The sequence below is a fragment of the Babylonia areolata genome, chromosome 15 (assembly GCF_041734735.1).
Source record: "Babylonia areolata isolate BAREFJ2019XMU chromosome 15, ASM4173473v1, whole genome shotgun sequence".
Classification (NCBI taxonomy): Eukaryota; Metazoa; Mollusca; class Gastropoda; order Neogastropoda; family Buccinidae; genus Babylonia; species Babylonia areolata.
Window position 1 is genome coordinate 35535470 of NC_134890.1, and position 13820 is coordinate 35549289.

Sequence of the window (13820 nt, forward strand, 5' to 3'; positions counted from 1 at the left end):
ACCAACACACAGACATTATAATTATAGATGGAAAGAGACAGATAGTTTGACAGATAGGTGGAAAGAGATAGACACACAGACAGATATAGGTAGAAAGAGATAGACATACAGACAGATATGTGGAAAGAGATAGACACACAGACAGATATAGGTGGAAAGAGACAGACATACAGACAAATATTGGTGGAAGAGACAGACACACAGACAGATACAGGTGGAAAGAGATAGACACACATACAGATATGTGGACATACAGATATGTAGAAAGAGACAGACACACAGACAGATATGTGGAAAGAGACAGACACACAGACAGATATGTGGAAAGAGACAGACACACAGACAGATATGTGGAAAGAGATAGACAGACAGATATGTGGAAAGAGATAGACAGACAGATATGTGGAAAGAGACAGACAGGGAAGGAATGGAGCCAACAGAAAGACACAAACACAGATCAAGATAATGGAGAGGAGGGTATCGTGTGTGTGTGTGTGTGTGTGTGTGTGTGTGTGTGTGTGTGTGTGTGTTTGCGTACGTGTTTGTACGAATGTGTGTGTGTGTGTGTGCGTGTGTGTGTTTGTGTTTGTGTTTGTGTGTGTGTGTGTGTGTGTGTGTGTGTGTGTGTGTGTGTGTGTGTGTGTGTGTGTGTACGTGTTTGTACGAGTGTGTGTGTGTGTGTGTGTGTGTGTGTGTTTGATAGACGGATGGAGATTGTTCACACAGAAAGAGAGAAAGAGAAGAATTGACAACCAACAGAACCACCAATAACACACACACACACACACACACACACACACACACACACACACACACACACACACACACACACACACACACACACTGACCCATCTCATCGATGTTCTTGGACATGTTGAGCGACACTCCGATCAGCAGCACACTGAACAGCAGCAGGATGAAGGTGACGACGCCCACAGCACGTGCAACGCGTTTCCGCTGTCTGCTGCCAGGATCCTCCTCTCCTTCCTCCTCTCCCACTCTGTCCGCCATCTTGACCATGATGGCGGCCCTCTGGTCCGCCCTGACGTCATCAGCCTCATGCTCGATGTGACAGGACAGAATCTCTATGTCGTCATCCTCTGCCGTGGCCATGACGTCATTGTTGGTGCTGTCTCTGTGGGGTATTTGGTGACGTTGCGGCCAGTATTGTTGGTGGTGTTGAGGTGGTTTTGTTACTATAGTAGGTGCTGGTGTTGTTGGTGTTGTTTTGGTGTTACTATAGTTGTTGGTGTTGTTATTACTATAGTTGGTGGTGGTGGTGGTGGTGGTGGTGTTGGTGTTGTTACTGTAGGTGTTGTTGTTACTGTAGGTTTCGGTGTTGGTGTTGGTGTTACTGTAGGTGTTGTGTTGGTGTTGATGTTGTTGCTGTAGGTGTTGTGTTGTTGTTACCGTTGTTGTTACTGTAGGTGTTGTGTTGTTGTTACCGTTGTTGTTACTGTAGGTGTTGTGTTGGTGTTACTGTAGGTGTTGTGTTGTTGTTGATGTTGTTGCTGTAGGTATTGTGTTGTTGTTACTGTAGGTGTTGTGTTGTTGTTACTGTAGGTGTTGTGTTGTTGTTACTGTAGGTGTTGTGTTGTTGTTACCGTTGTTGTTACTGTAGGTGTTGTGTTGTTGTTACTGTAGGTGTTGTGTTGTTGTTACTGTAGGTGTTGTGTTGTTGTTACTGTAGGTGTTGTGTTGGTGTTGATGTAGGTGTTGTGTTGTTGTTACTGTAGGTGTTGTGTTGTTGTTACTGTAGGTGTTGTGTTGGTGTTGTTGTTACTGTAGGCGTTGTGTTGGTGTTGTTGTTAATGTAGGTGTTGTTGTTACTGTAGGTACTGTTGTTGGTGTTGTTCTTGGTTTTGTTGTTACTGTAGGTGTTGTTATTGGTGTTGGTGTTAATGTAGGTGGTGGTGTTGTTGTTGGTGTTATTGTTAATGTAGGTTGTGGTGTTTTGGTGTTGTTGTTACTGTAGGTGGTGGTGGTGGCGTTGGTGTTGTTGTTAATGTAGGTGGTGGTGTTGTTGTTAATGTAGGTGTTGGTGCTGTTGTTAGTGTTGTTGTTACTGTAGGTGCTGGTGTTGTTGGTGTTGTTAATGTAGGTGTTAGTGTTGTTGTTACTGTATGTGGTGGTTGTGTTCTTGGTGTCGTTGGGGGTGGTGGTGGTGGTGGTAGTGCTGGTGTTGTCAGCGGAGGTGGTGTGTGGTGATGTTCAGGAATCTGATGTGGTGATGGTGATGGTGTAAATGTGTGTGTGTGTGTGTGTGTGTGTGTGTGTGTGTGTGTGTGTGTGTGTTCAAAAGCTCACGTGTACGTGTATACTTGTATTTAAAACACCAGATGCTTCAACTTGCAATCAACATTTGGAAGGTTGTCAGCGTCGTGACAATAGTTGCTGGAAAGCCAAGAACGCAGAAGTCGGCCATGTTGTGGAGTTGGACAGAGCGACAGGACCAGGACCTCTGACAGGACCAGTTACAGGACCAGACAGGACCAGGACCTCTGACGGGACCAGGACCAGTTACAGGACCAGGACCAGTTACTGGACCAGACAGGACCACACAGGACCAGGACCAGTTACTGGACCAGACAGGACCAGGACCAGTTACTGGACCAGACAGGACCAGGACCAGTTACAGGACCAGACTGGACCAGGACCAGTTACTGGACCAGACAGGACCACACAGGACCAGGACCAGTTACTGGACCAGACAGGACCAGGACCAGTTACAGGACCAGACAGGACCAGGACCAGTTACAGGACCAGACAGGACCAGGACCAGACAGGACCAGGACATATGACAGGACCAGGACATCTGACAGGACCAGGACCTCTGACAGGACCAGGACCAGTTACAGGACCAGTTACTGGACCAGACAGGACCAGACAGGACCAGGACCAGTTACTGGACCAGACAGGACCAGGACCTCTGACAGGACCAGACAGGACCAGGACCTCTGACAGGACCAGACAGGACCAGGACCTCTGACAGGACCAGACAGGACCAGGACCTCTGACAGGACCAGACAGGACCAGGACCTCTGACAGGACCAGACAGGACCAGGACCTCTGACAGGACCAGGACCAGTTACTGGACCAGACAGGACCAGGACCTCTGACAGGACCAGACAGGACCAGGACCTCTGACAGGAATTCACTGCCTTCTTTCCTCTGGCATCGTGACTGTAGGTGTCCTGCAATCAGTAACACAGATCACAGCTAATCAGTCATTGTGGATCAGATATAATCAGTCATTGTGGATCACTTATAATCAGTCATTGTGGATCACTTATAATCAGTCATTGTGGATCACTTGTAATTTGTCATTGTGGATCACTTGTAATCAGACATGGTAAATCAGATATAACCAGTCATTGTGGATCATTTGTAATCTGTTATTGTGGATCAGATATAATCATTCATTTTGGATCATTTGTAATCAGTGATTCTGAATCACTTGTAATCAGTCATTGTGGATCACTGGAAATCAGCCATTGTGAATTAGATATAATCATTCATTGTGGATCACTTGTGATCAGTCATTGTGGATCACTGGAAATCAGCCACTGTGAATTAGATATAATCATTCATTATGGATCACTTGTAATCAGTCATTGTGGATCACTGGAAATCAGCCGTTGTGAATTAGATATAATCATTCATTGTGGATCACTTGTGATCAGTCATCGTGGATAAACTTGTAATCAGCCACTGTGTATCAGTGACACACAGCTTCACATTGAGAAGTGTCCTAGGTCTGTACAGTTATCAGTGACACACAGCTTCACATTGAGAAGTGTCCTAGGTCTGTACAGTCATCAGTGACACACAGCTTCACATTGAGAAGTGTCCTAGGTCTGTACAGTCATCAGTGACACACAGCTTCACATTGAGAAGTGTCCTAGGTCTGTACAGTTATCAGTGACACACAGCTTCACATTGAGAAGTGTCCTAGGTCTGTACAGTCATCAGTGACACACAGCTTCACATTGAGAATTGTCCTAGGTCTGTACAGTCATCAGTGACACACAGCTTCACATTGAGAAGTGTCCTAGGTCTGTACAGTTATCAGTGACACACAGCTTCACATTGAGAAGTGTCCTAGGTCTGTACAGTCATCAGTGACACACAGCTTCACATTGAGAAGTGTCCTAGGTCTGTACAGTTATCAGTGACACACAGCTTCACATTGAGAAGTGTCCTAGGTCTGTACAGTCATCAGTGACACACAGCTTCACATTGAGAAGTGTCCTAGACCTGTACAGTCATCAGTGACACACAGCTTCACAATGACCATGTACTGGCCAACTTTGAGTTGGTATACGTTTATGTGAATAAATTGTTTAAAATGACGTCATAAAAGAAATCGATTGGATACAGTTGTTCTCTATCTGTCTCTGTCTCTGTCTGTCTCTGTCTCTGTCTCTCTCTCTCTCTCTGTCTCTCTGTCTCTGTCTCTGTCTCTGTCTCTGTCTCTCTCTCTCTCTCTCTCTCTCTCTCTCTCTCTCTCCAGCGGTAAAATTTAAAATGAAAACTGGTTGGGCCGAGTTCCAACAGCGCTACTGGCAATTCCAAGAGAATCATTAAATACGAAGAAGAAGAAGAAGAAGAAGAAGAAGAAGAAGAAGAAACAGCAGTGTAGTTGTATGAGTGAGAGTATGTATGTGCGTGTGTGTGTATGTGCGTGCGTGTTTTTGTGCGTGTGTATGTGCGTGTGAGTGTGTGTGTGTGTGGGGGGGGGGGGTGCGTGTGTGTGTATGTGCGTGTGTGCTTGTGTGTGCGAGAGAGAGAGAGAGAGAGAGAGAGAGAGAGAGAGAGAGAGAGAGAGAGAGAGAGAGAGAGAGAGAGAGATTGGATAGAAACAGACACAGAGAAACACGTTATGGAATCGATCATGCTGTCTGGTTCATTCAAAACCGATATCGATTTAATTTCACTAAGCCTCTTGAAGGGATGACCTGACTGACTTTAGGCCTCAGCATTTCTTGTCTGTGGAGACCTGTGACCTCTGTGACCTGTGACCTGAGTCTGACAGACCACAGACATTGAGACAAAGGACGTGTGTGTGTGTGTGTGTGTGTGTGTGTGTGTGTGTGTGTGTGTGTGTGTGATGGTGACTGTCACACACAGACATGGGGAGGTAACTCGGTCGTCCTTTCAATGGTCAGTGGACATTTCCGCTGCAGGAAGATAGAAAAAGAAGGATAAAAAGAAGAAATAGAAATCGAACAGAAAATAATCAATATGGACAGCTATGCAAGAAAGAAAGGAAGGAAGGAAGAAAGAAAGAAAGACAGACAGAAAGAAAGGAAGGATGGAAGGATGGAAGGAAGGAAGGAAGGAAGGAATAAAGAAAGAAAAGAAGAAAGGAAGAAAGAAAGAAAGGAAGGAATAAAGAAAGAAAGAAAGAAAGAAGGGAAGGAAGGAAGGAAGAAAGAAAGAAAGAAAGAAAGAAAGAAGGGAAGGAATGAGGAAGGAAGGAAGAAAGAAAGAAAGAAGGGAAGGAGGGAAGGAAGAAAGAAGGAAGGAAGGAAGAAAGAAAAGAAGAAAGGAAGAAAGAAGGGAAGGAAGGAAGGAAGGAAGAAGGGAAGGAAGGAAGGAAGGAAGGAAGGAAGGAAGGAAGGAAGGAAGAAAGAAAGAAGGGAAGGATGGATGGAAGGAAGGAAGAAAGAAAGAAAGAAGGGAAGGAAGGAAGGAAGAAAGAAAGAAAGAAAGAAAGAAGGGAAGGAAGGAAGGAAGGAAGAAAGAAAGAAAGAAAGAAAGAAAGAAGGGAAGGAAGGAAGGAAGGAAGGAAGAAGGAAACGTTATCTGAGAAAGAGATGAAATGGCAACAAAGGCAGAAGGAAAGCAGAGGACCACTGGCCATTGAAGTGGGTGACAGCGCTGACTGACGACTGGGAGGACCCAGGTGGAGCCCATGAGGTGATCACTGTGGGTCTTCAGTTCCTGCCTCTCTGTGTGTGTGTGTGTGTGTGTGTGTGTGTGTGTGTGTGTGTGTGTGTGTTCGCGTGTACCTGCGCTGTGTGTGTGTGTGTGTGTGTGTGTGTGTGTGTGTGTGTGCGTGCGTGCTTGCGTGTACCTGCGCTCTGTGTGTGTGTGTGTGTGTGTGTGTGTGTGTGTGTGTGTGTGTGTATGTCTGTGTCTGGGTATGTCTGTGTCTGTGTAATCGTGTGTGTGGCTGTGTGTGTTTGTGTGAGGGACGTGGTAGTGGTCTGAGTGTGTGTGTGTGTGTGTGTGTGTGTGTGTGTGTGTGTGTGTGTGTGTGTGTGTGTGTGTGTGTGAGGGATGTGGTGTTGCTCTCCCTCCAAGGAAGAGGGAGGGGGGAGGGGGCGTGGCGGGGGGTGGGGAGAGGGACGCTGACTCAGCCTGCCTCCAGGACTCAGTGATTAGTGACGTCAGTAAGGGGCTTAGGATTCAGCACTACGTGGTGAGGTAGGCAGTGGCAACAGACAGCAGTGAACAGCACCCATGATCCATGGTCCCTTGACATGGAAGAAACGAAATGAAACGAATTCTTTTTTCAGCAGCTAGTGTGGTTCAGTAAGCACAACGTCACACACACACACACACACACACACACACACACACACACACACACACACACACACACACACACACACACACACACACACACGATTAGACATGAAAATACACATATGAAAACATGTACATTACCCAATAATCATTGTTAAACGATTACAGCAGAAAAAAAGGAGGAACGGGGGTATATATATATAATAGCAAATATCTTTTATCGATCTATCTGTCTATCTATCTATCTATCTATTATATCTATCTATCTATCTATCTATCTATCTATCTATCTGTCTGTCTGTCTGTCTGTCTATCTAAATAGATAAAAACAAGGTTGAAAACCAACACCTATTTTGTTAAACAATAAAAATTGAAAAATCTGATTTTTCGCTGCAACCGGGTAGCTTGGTTTATGGTGAAGAGCCATATGGTAAAGCTGAGTCCATTTAACAAAAGGCTCATGTTTTTGGCATCGTAAGACAAACCTGGTGAGCATTAGTATTACCTGTATATAAAGTGGTGTCAGCAACAAATTTTGCACTAAGATTTTAAGAATAAAGGTGAATAATTTAAGTATAAGAAAAATAACAGAGGTGAGGTGGACTGTGAACAGCAGTGAACAGCCATGATCCATGATCCCTTGACATGTCACATGATGAGGTGGACAGTGAACAGTCATGATCCATGATCCCTTGACATGTCACATGGTGAGGTGGACAGTGAACAGCCATGATCCATGATCCCTTGACATGTCACATGGTGAGGTGGACAGTGAACAGTCATGATCCATGATCCCTTGACATGTCACATGGTGAGGTGGACAGTGAACAGCAGTGAACAGCCATGATCCATGATCCCTTGACATGTCACATGGTGAGGTGGACAGTGAACAGTCATGATCCATGATCCCTTGACATGTCACATGGTGAGGTGGACAGTGAACAGTCATGATCCATGATCCCTTGACATGTCACATGGTGAGGTGGACAGTGAACAGCCATGATCCATGATCCCTTGACATGTCACATGGTGAGGTGGACAGTGAACAGTCATGATCCATGATCCCTTGACATGTCACATGGTGAGGTGGACAGTGAACAACTATGATTGGGCAAGACTCGTCACTTTGGGCAAGACTCGTCACTTTGGGCAAGACTCGTCACTTTGGGCAAGACTCGAGACTCGTCACTCTGGCCAAGACTCGTCACTTTGGGCAAGACTCGTCACTCTGGCCAAGACTCGTCACTTTGGGCAAGACTCGTCACTCTGGCCAAGACTCGTCACTTTGGCCAAGACTCGTCACTTTGGGCAAGACTCGTCACTCTGGCCAAGACTCGTCACTTTGGGCAAGACTCGTCACTTTGGGCAAGACTCTCGTCACTTTGGGCAAGACTCGTCACTCTGGGCAAGACTCTCGTCACTTTGGGCAAGACTCGTCACTCTGGGCAAGACTCGTCACTCTGGGCAAGACTCTCGTCACTTTGTGCAAGACTCGTCACTTTGGGCAAGACTCGTCACTCTGGGCAAGACTCGAGACTGGTCACTTTGGGCAAGACTCGTCACTTTGGGCAAGACTCGAGACTCGTCACTTTGGGCAAGACTCGTCACTTTGGGCAAGACTCGTCACTTTGGGCAAGACTCGTCACTTTGGGCAAGACTCTCGTCACTCTGGGCAAGACTCGTCACTTTGGGCAAGACTCTCGTCACTTTGTGCAAGACTCGTCACTTTGGGCAAGACTCTCGTCACTTTGGGCAAGACTCTCGTCACTTTGGGCAAGACTCTCGTCACTTTGGGCAAGACTCTCGTCACTTTGTGCAAGACTCGTCACTTTGGGCAAGACTCTCGTCACTTTGGGCAAGACTCTCGTCACTCTGGGCAAGACTCGTCACTTTGGGCAAGATTCGTCACTCTGGGCAAGACTCTCGTCACTTTGTGCAAGACTCGTCACTTTGGGCAAGACTCTCGTCACTTTGTGCAAGACTCGTCACTTTGGGCAAGACTCGTCACTTTGGGCAAGACTCTCGTCACTCTGGGCAAGAATCGTCACTTTGGGCAAGACTCTCGTCACTCTGGGCAAGACTCGTCACTCTGGGCAAGACTCGTCACTCTGGGCAAGACTCTCGTCACTTTAATCAAATGTCAGCCTGAATACTCTCTCTCTCTCTCTCTCTCTCTCTCTCTCTCTCTCTCTCTCGACACTGCTATTTTCTAGTGGATTACACCACCCTCTTGGAAAGACACACACACACACACACACGCACACACACACACACACACATACACACACACACTACTACTACTACTACTGTTGCTGCTGCTGCTACCACTGCTGCTTCTCACACCTCACTTTGAGCTTACAAACATACATCACACGTAGGCCAACACTCGTGCCTATCCAAAAACACTACAAACATACATCACACGTAGGCCAACACTCGTGCCTATCCAAAAACACTACAAACATACATCACACGTAGGCCAACACTCGTGCCTATCCAAAAACACTACAAACATACATCACACGTAGGCCAACACTCGTGCCTATCCAAAAACACTACAAACATTAAACAACAGTTCAACTGCCTCCCTAAAAAAACGAAAAAAAAGGGGGAAAAAAAATTTATAAAAAATCCTCCGACAAACACTCACGGGTTGGCATCAGATCCAGCACCTCTGAACTGCACGTGACACAGATCAAAGGGCCCACAACTCCGTCCTCAAATGACGTCTCACAACGCCAACATTCCACCACGTTGGAAAGACATCGCTGGAGGAAAACTCACCATTCTGTAACCATGACCGAAACGCTCAAAACCATGTTGCCACGCGAGCTTCCATCACACTGGTCCCGCAGCACTCCGTCCTCTCTCCCTTCTCTCTTCTCCCTGCCTCCATCGCTCAGCAAAGTCGCCAAGCACGCGCATGCAGCCGCACGCGCTGCTCTGATTCTGCGACTGCTGCTGTGGTGAAACAGACCGAGAGAGAGAGAGAGGGAGAGAGAGACTGAGAAAGGGAGAGAGGGAGAGAGAGAGAGAGAGAGGGGGAGAGAGAGAGGGAGAGAGAGAGGGAGAGAGAGACTGAGAAAGGGAGAGAGGGAGAGAGAGGGAGAGAGAGGGGGAGAGAGAGGGAGAGAGAGAGGGAGAGAGAGACTGAGAAAGGGAGAGAGGGAGAGAGAGGGAGAGAGAGGGGGAGAGAGAGGGAGAGAGGGAGAGAGAGGCTGAGAAAGGGAGAGAGGGAGAGAGAGGGAGAGAGAGGGAGAGAGGGAGAGAGAGACTGAGAAAGGGAGAGAGAGAGAGAGAGAGAGAGAGAGAGAGAGAGAGGGAGACTGAGAAAGAGAGAGAGAGGGGGTAGGGTGATAAGATAGGGAGGGGAGGGGAATCCATTTTTCATTTTTTCGTGGCTGTTGACATTGAGTGGTAACCAGTGATACGTGCATGTGTCAGTGTTGTTGCTGCTGCTGGATATCGCGTGTGTGTGTATGAGGGGGTATGAGAGAGAGAGAGAGAGAGAGAGAGAGAGAGAGAGAGAGAGAGAGAGAGAGGATAATGTGTTGGGCCCTGAAGAGATGTGAAGTATGTTTACACTTTGATAATAAGTTGGCCATGAAGAGATGTGAAGTATGTTTACACTTTGATAAAGTGTTGGCCATGAAGAGATGTGAAGTATGTTTACACTTTGATAATGTGTTGGCCATGAAGAGATGTGAAGTATGTTTACACTTTGATAATGTGTTGGCCATGAAGAGATGTGAAGTATCTTTACCCTTTGATAATGTGTTGGCTATGAAGAGATGTGAAGTATCTTTACACTTTGATAATGTGTTGGCTATGAAGAGATGTGAAGTATGTTTACACTTTGATAATGTGTTGGCCATGAAGAGATGTGAAGTATGTTTACACTTTGATAATGTGTTGGCTATGAAGAGATGTGAAGTATCTTTACCCTTTGATAATGTGTTGGCTATGAAGAGATGTGAAGTGTGTTTACACTTTGATAATTTGTTGGCCATGAAGAGATGTGAAGTATGTTTACACTTTGATAATGTGTTGGCCATGAAGAGATGTGAAGTATGTTTACACTTTGATAATGTGTTGGCCATGAAGAGATGTGAAGTATGTTTACACTTTGATAATGTGTTGGTCATGAAGAGATGTGAAGTATGTTTACACTTTCAAAGTGTGTTGGCCATGAAGAGATGTGAAGTATGTTTACACTTTCAAAGTGTGTTGGCCATGAAGAGATGTGAAGTATGTTTACACTTTCAAAGTGTGTTGGCCATGAAGAGATGTGAAGTATGTTTATACTTTCAAAGTGTGTTGGCCATGAAGAGATGTGAACAACTCAATCACTGCCTGTAAGGGTTCAGCAGGCATAGCGGAACAATCACTGCCTGTAAGGGTTCAGCAGGCATAGCAGAACAATCACTGCCTGTAAGGGTTCAGCAGGCATAGCGGAACAATCACTGCCTGTAAGGGTTCAGCAGGCATAGCGGAACAATCACTGCCTGTAAGGGTTCAGCAGGCATAGCGGAACAATCACTGTCTATAAAGGTTCAGCAGGCATAGCGGAACAATCACTGCCTGTAAGGGTTCAGCAGGCATAGCAGAACAATCACTGTCTATAAGGGTTCAGCAGTCATAGCGGAACAATCACTGCCTGTAAGGGTTCAGCAGGCATAGCGGAACAATCACTGCCTGTAAGGGTTCAGGAGGCATAGCGGAACAATCAGACGCATGTACCTGAGGAGGAGGGGGTTGAGGTGAGCAGTAAAGCCTTCTTCGTTATGTATATTATGGCAACATCATTTCACATTATTCAGTTCATGACACCGAAAAAAAATAATTGTCGACTATTACAGTCAATACACAATTTGCATTTGAATTATTGAAACACAATAAGATAAAATAAAAAGATTGATTGATACTTTCTATGTGCATGGTCGTTTTTCAGAAAGCCTTTCAGAACAGAATTCTTCTTCTTCATCTTCCGGGTGTTGCTGTTGTTGTTGTTGTCGTCTTTGCTGTGCTCCTCAGCACAGATAGAAGCGGAATCGTATTTCAGGGGAAGCGACCCATATTTGAGTGAAAGAGAGTGCAGTATTAGCAGTGGCTCTCTCCCCTTAATGATCGCTGGGGGATGTTGAACTCAACAGCACGGTTCAAGATCACAGAGAGTTACTCGTTATTCATTCTCATCAACACTACTACTGCTACTACTACTACTACTACTACTACTACTACTACTGCTACTACTACTACTACTACCACAAACTGTACTTTCATAAAGCTGAATCTTGTGCGGAGACCAGTCATAGCGTTATTACACCAAGGACCAACCCTCCACAGGCATGCACTCCGCCGAAAAAGAGGGAAAGACAAAACCGATGAATGCGTGGTGGTGGTGGTGTGTCCATCGAGATCGATGATGACCATCGTTGTCATCCAGCTGGGGGATGGGGGGAGGGTGGTGGTGGGGTGGGGGGGAGGATGCTCATGAATCTATCTGTGAATGCGCAGATGGCTGAACAGTCCAATCTGCGCACGAAATGTTCGCTGACAGTTGGGGCAGACAAAGACAGGCATATCATTGTCAGGGAGCTTGTTTGCCCGTGACTTTCTGGCCTGCCTCTTCTGAACAGCTGCTGCAGTCCTGTTGGCCTCGCACAACTTGGCGCCTTTGTGCACAGCAGCGCGCCATTTGTCACGGTCCACTGCAGATTCCTCCCAGGAGTCAGGGTTGATATCAAACGCTTTAAGAGAGACTTTCAGAGTATCTCTGAAGCGCTTCTTCTGACCTCCATGTGATCTCTTCCCTTGTTGCAGCTCGCCATAGAAGAGCCTTTTGGGCAGCCGATGGTCTGGCATGCGCGCCACGTGTCCAGCCCAGCGAAGCTGGGACTGCATCAGGATGGTGAAGATGCTGGGAAGGGTGGCTTTTGCGAGCACCTCTGTGTCTGGGGTCCTGTCTTGCCACTTGATGTTCAGTAGCTTCCTGAGGCATGTTGTGTGGAAGTGGTTCAGCTTCTTGGCATGTCGTTGGTACACTGTCCAAGTTTCGCAGGCGTACAGTAGTGTGGGGAGAACTACTGCTCTGTAGACCTTTAGCTTGGTCTCAAGACTAATGCCTCTTCTGTTCCAGACATTTGCACTGAGTCTGCCAAAAGTTGCGCTTGCTCTTGCAATCCTGACGTTCACTTCATCGTCGATGGTCGCATTTCGTGACAGTGTGCTGCCAAGGTATGTGAACCGCTCCACTGCACTGAGTCTCTGACCGTTGACTGTGATGTTGGGCTCAACGTAGGGTTTCCCTGGGGCTGGCTGATGGAGAACTTCAGTTTTCCTCGTGCTGATGGTAAGGCCGAAGTTCCTGCTGGCAGTGGCAAACTTGTCGATGCTGAGTTGCATGTCAGCTTCAGATCCAGCGTTGAGGGCACAATCATCAGCAAACAAAAAGTCTCTGATGATGTCTGTCATGACCTTCGTTTTTGCTTGAAGTCTTCTGAGGTTAAACAACTTGCCATCTGTTCGGTACTTTAGGCCGATTCCAACATCGCCATCTCTGAAGGCATCAGTAAGCATTGCAGAGAACATGAGGCTGAACAGCGATGGAGCCAGGACGCAGCCTTGCTTGACACCATTTGTGACAGCAAAAGGAGCAGATGTTTCGCCATTGTCCTGGACTCGAGCCTGCATGCCTTCATGGAATTGGCTGACCAAGGAAATAAATTTCCGAGGGCATCCGTACTTGGCCATGATCTTCCACAGTCCCTCTCTACTCACGGTGTCGAAGGCCTTTGTGAGGTCCACATAGGTGGAGAACAGATCAGCATTTTGCTCCTGACATTTCTCTTGCAGCTGCCTTGCAGCAAACACCATGTCGGTGGTTCCGCGCTCTTTCCGGAATCCACATTGGCTCTCAGGCAAATGACCTTGGTCAAGGTGTGCTGTGAGGCGGTTTAGTAGGATCCTGGCAAGTATCTTGCCTGCGATGGAGAGCAAGGAAATGCCCCGATGGTTATCACAGGCTTGCCGGTTCCCCTTTCGCTTGTACAAGTGAATGATAGATGCATCTTTGAAATACTGGGGGATCGTCTCTTCTTTCCACATGAGTGAGTACAGCTGATGGAGCTTCTCAGTCAGCACAGTGCCTCCATCCTTGTAGACCTCTGCTGGTATGGAGTCTGAGCCAGGTGCTTTGCCACTGGATAGCAGACGGATTGCTTTCTGGGTCTCAAGAAGTGTTGGCGGATCGTCCAGTGCTTCGTTGATGGGGACTTGTGGGAGAC

The 13820-nt window shown here is 46.8% G+C and overlaps 1 protein-coding gene across 4 annotated transcripts in view; it reads right to left on the reverse strand.

Annotated features, from left to right (window-relative positions):
• The window catches only part of LOC143290610 (uncharacterized), a 112593-nt gene extending 103151 nt beyond the window's left edge, over nucleotides 1-9442 (reverse strand). Inside the window, exons 1-3 of one of the 4 annotated variants that reach the window (XM_076600212.1) lie at nucleotides 9319-9442; nucleotides 3114-3194; nucleotides 849-3067 (exon numbers count right to left, since the gene is read on the reverse strand). In XM_076600212.1, the coding sequence (XP_076456327.1) occupies nucleotides 849-1113 (265 nt within the window). In that variant the 5' untranslated portion in view covers nucleotides 1114-3067; nucleotides 3114-3194; nucleotides 9319-9442. Of the gene's footprint in view, nucleotides 1-848; nucleotides 3195-9184 lie in introns of those variants that run through there. The other 3 variants (XM_076600210.1, XM_076600211.1, XM_076600209.1) reach the window with 3 other exon arrangements.
• Nucleotides 9443-13820: the final 4378 nt, after the last annotated feature.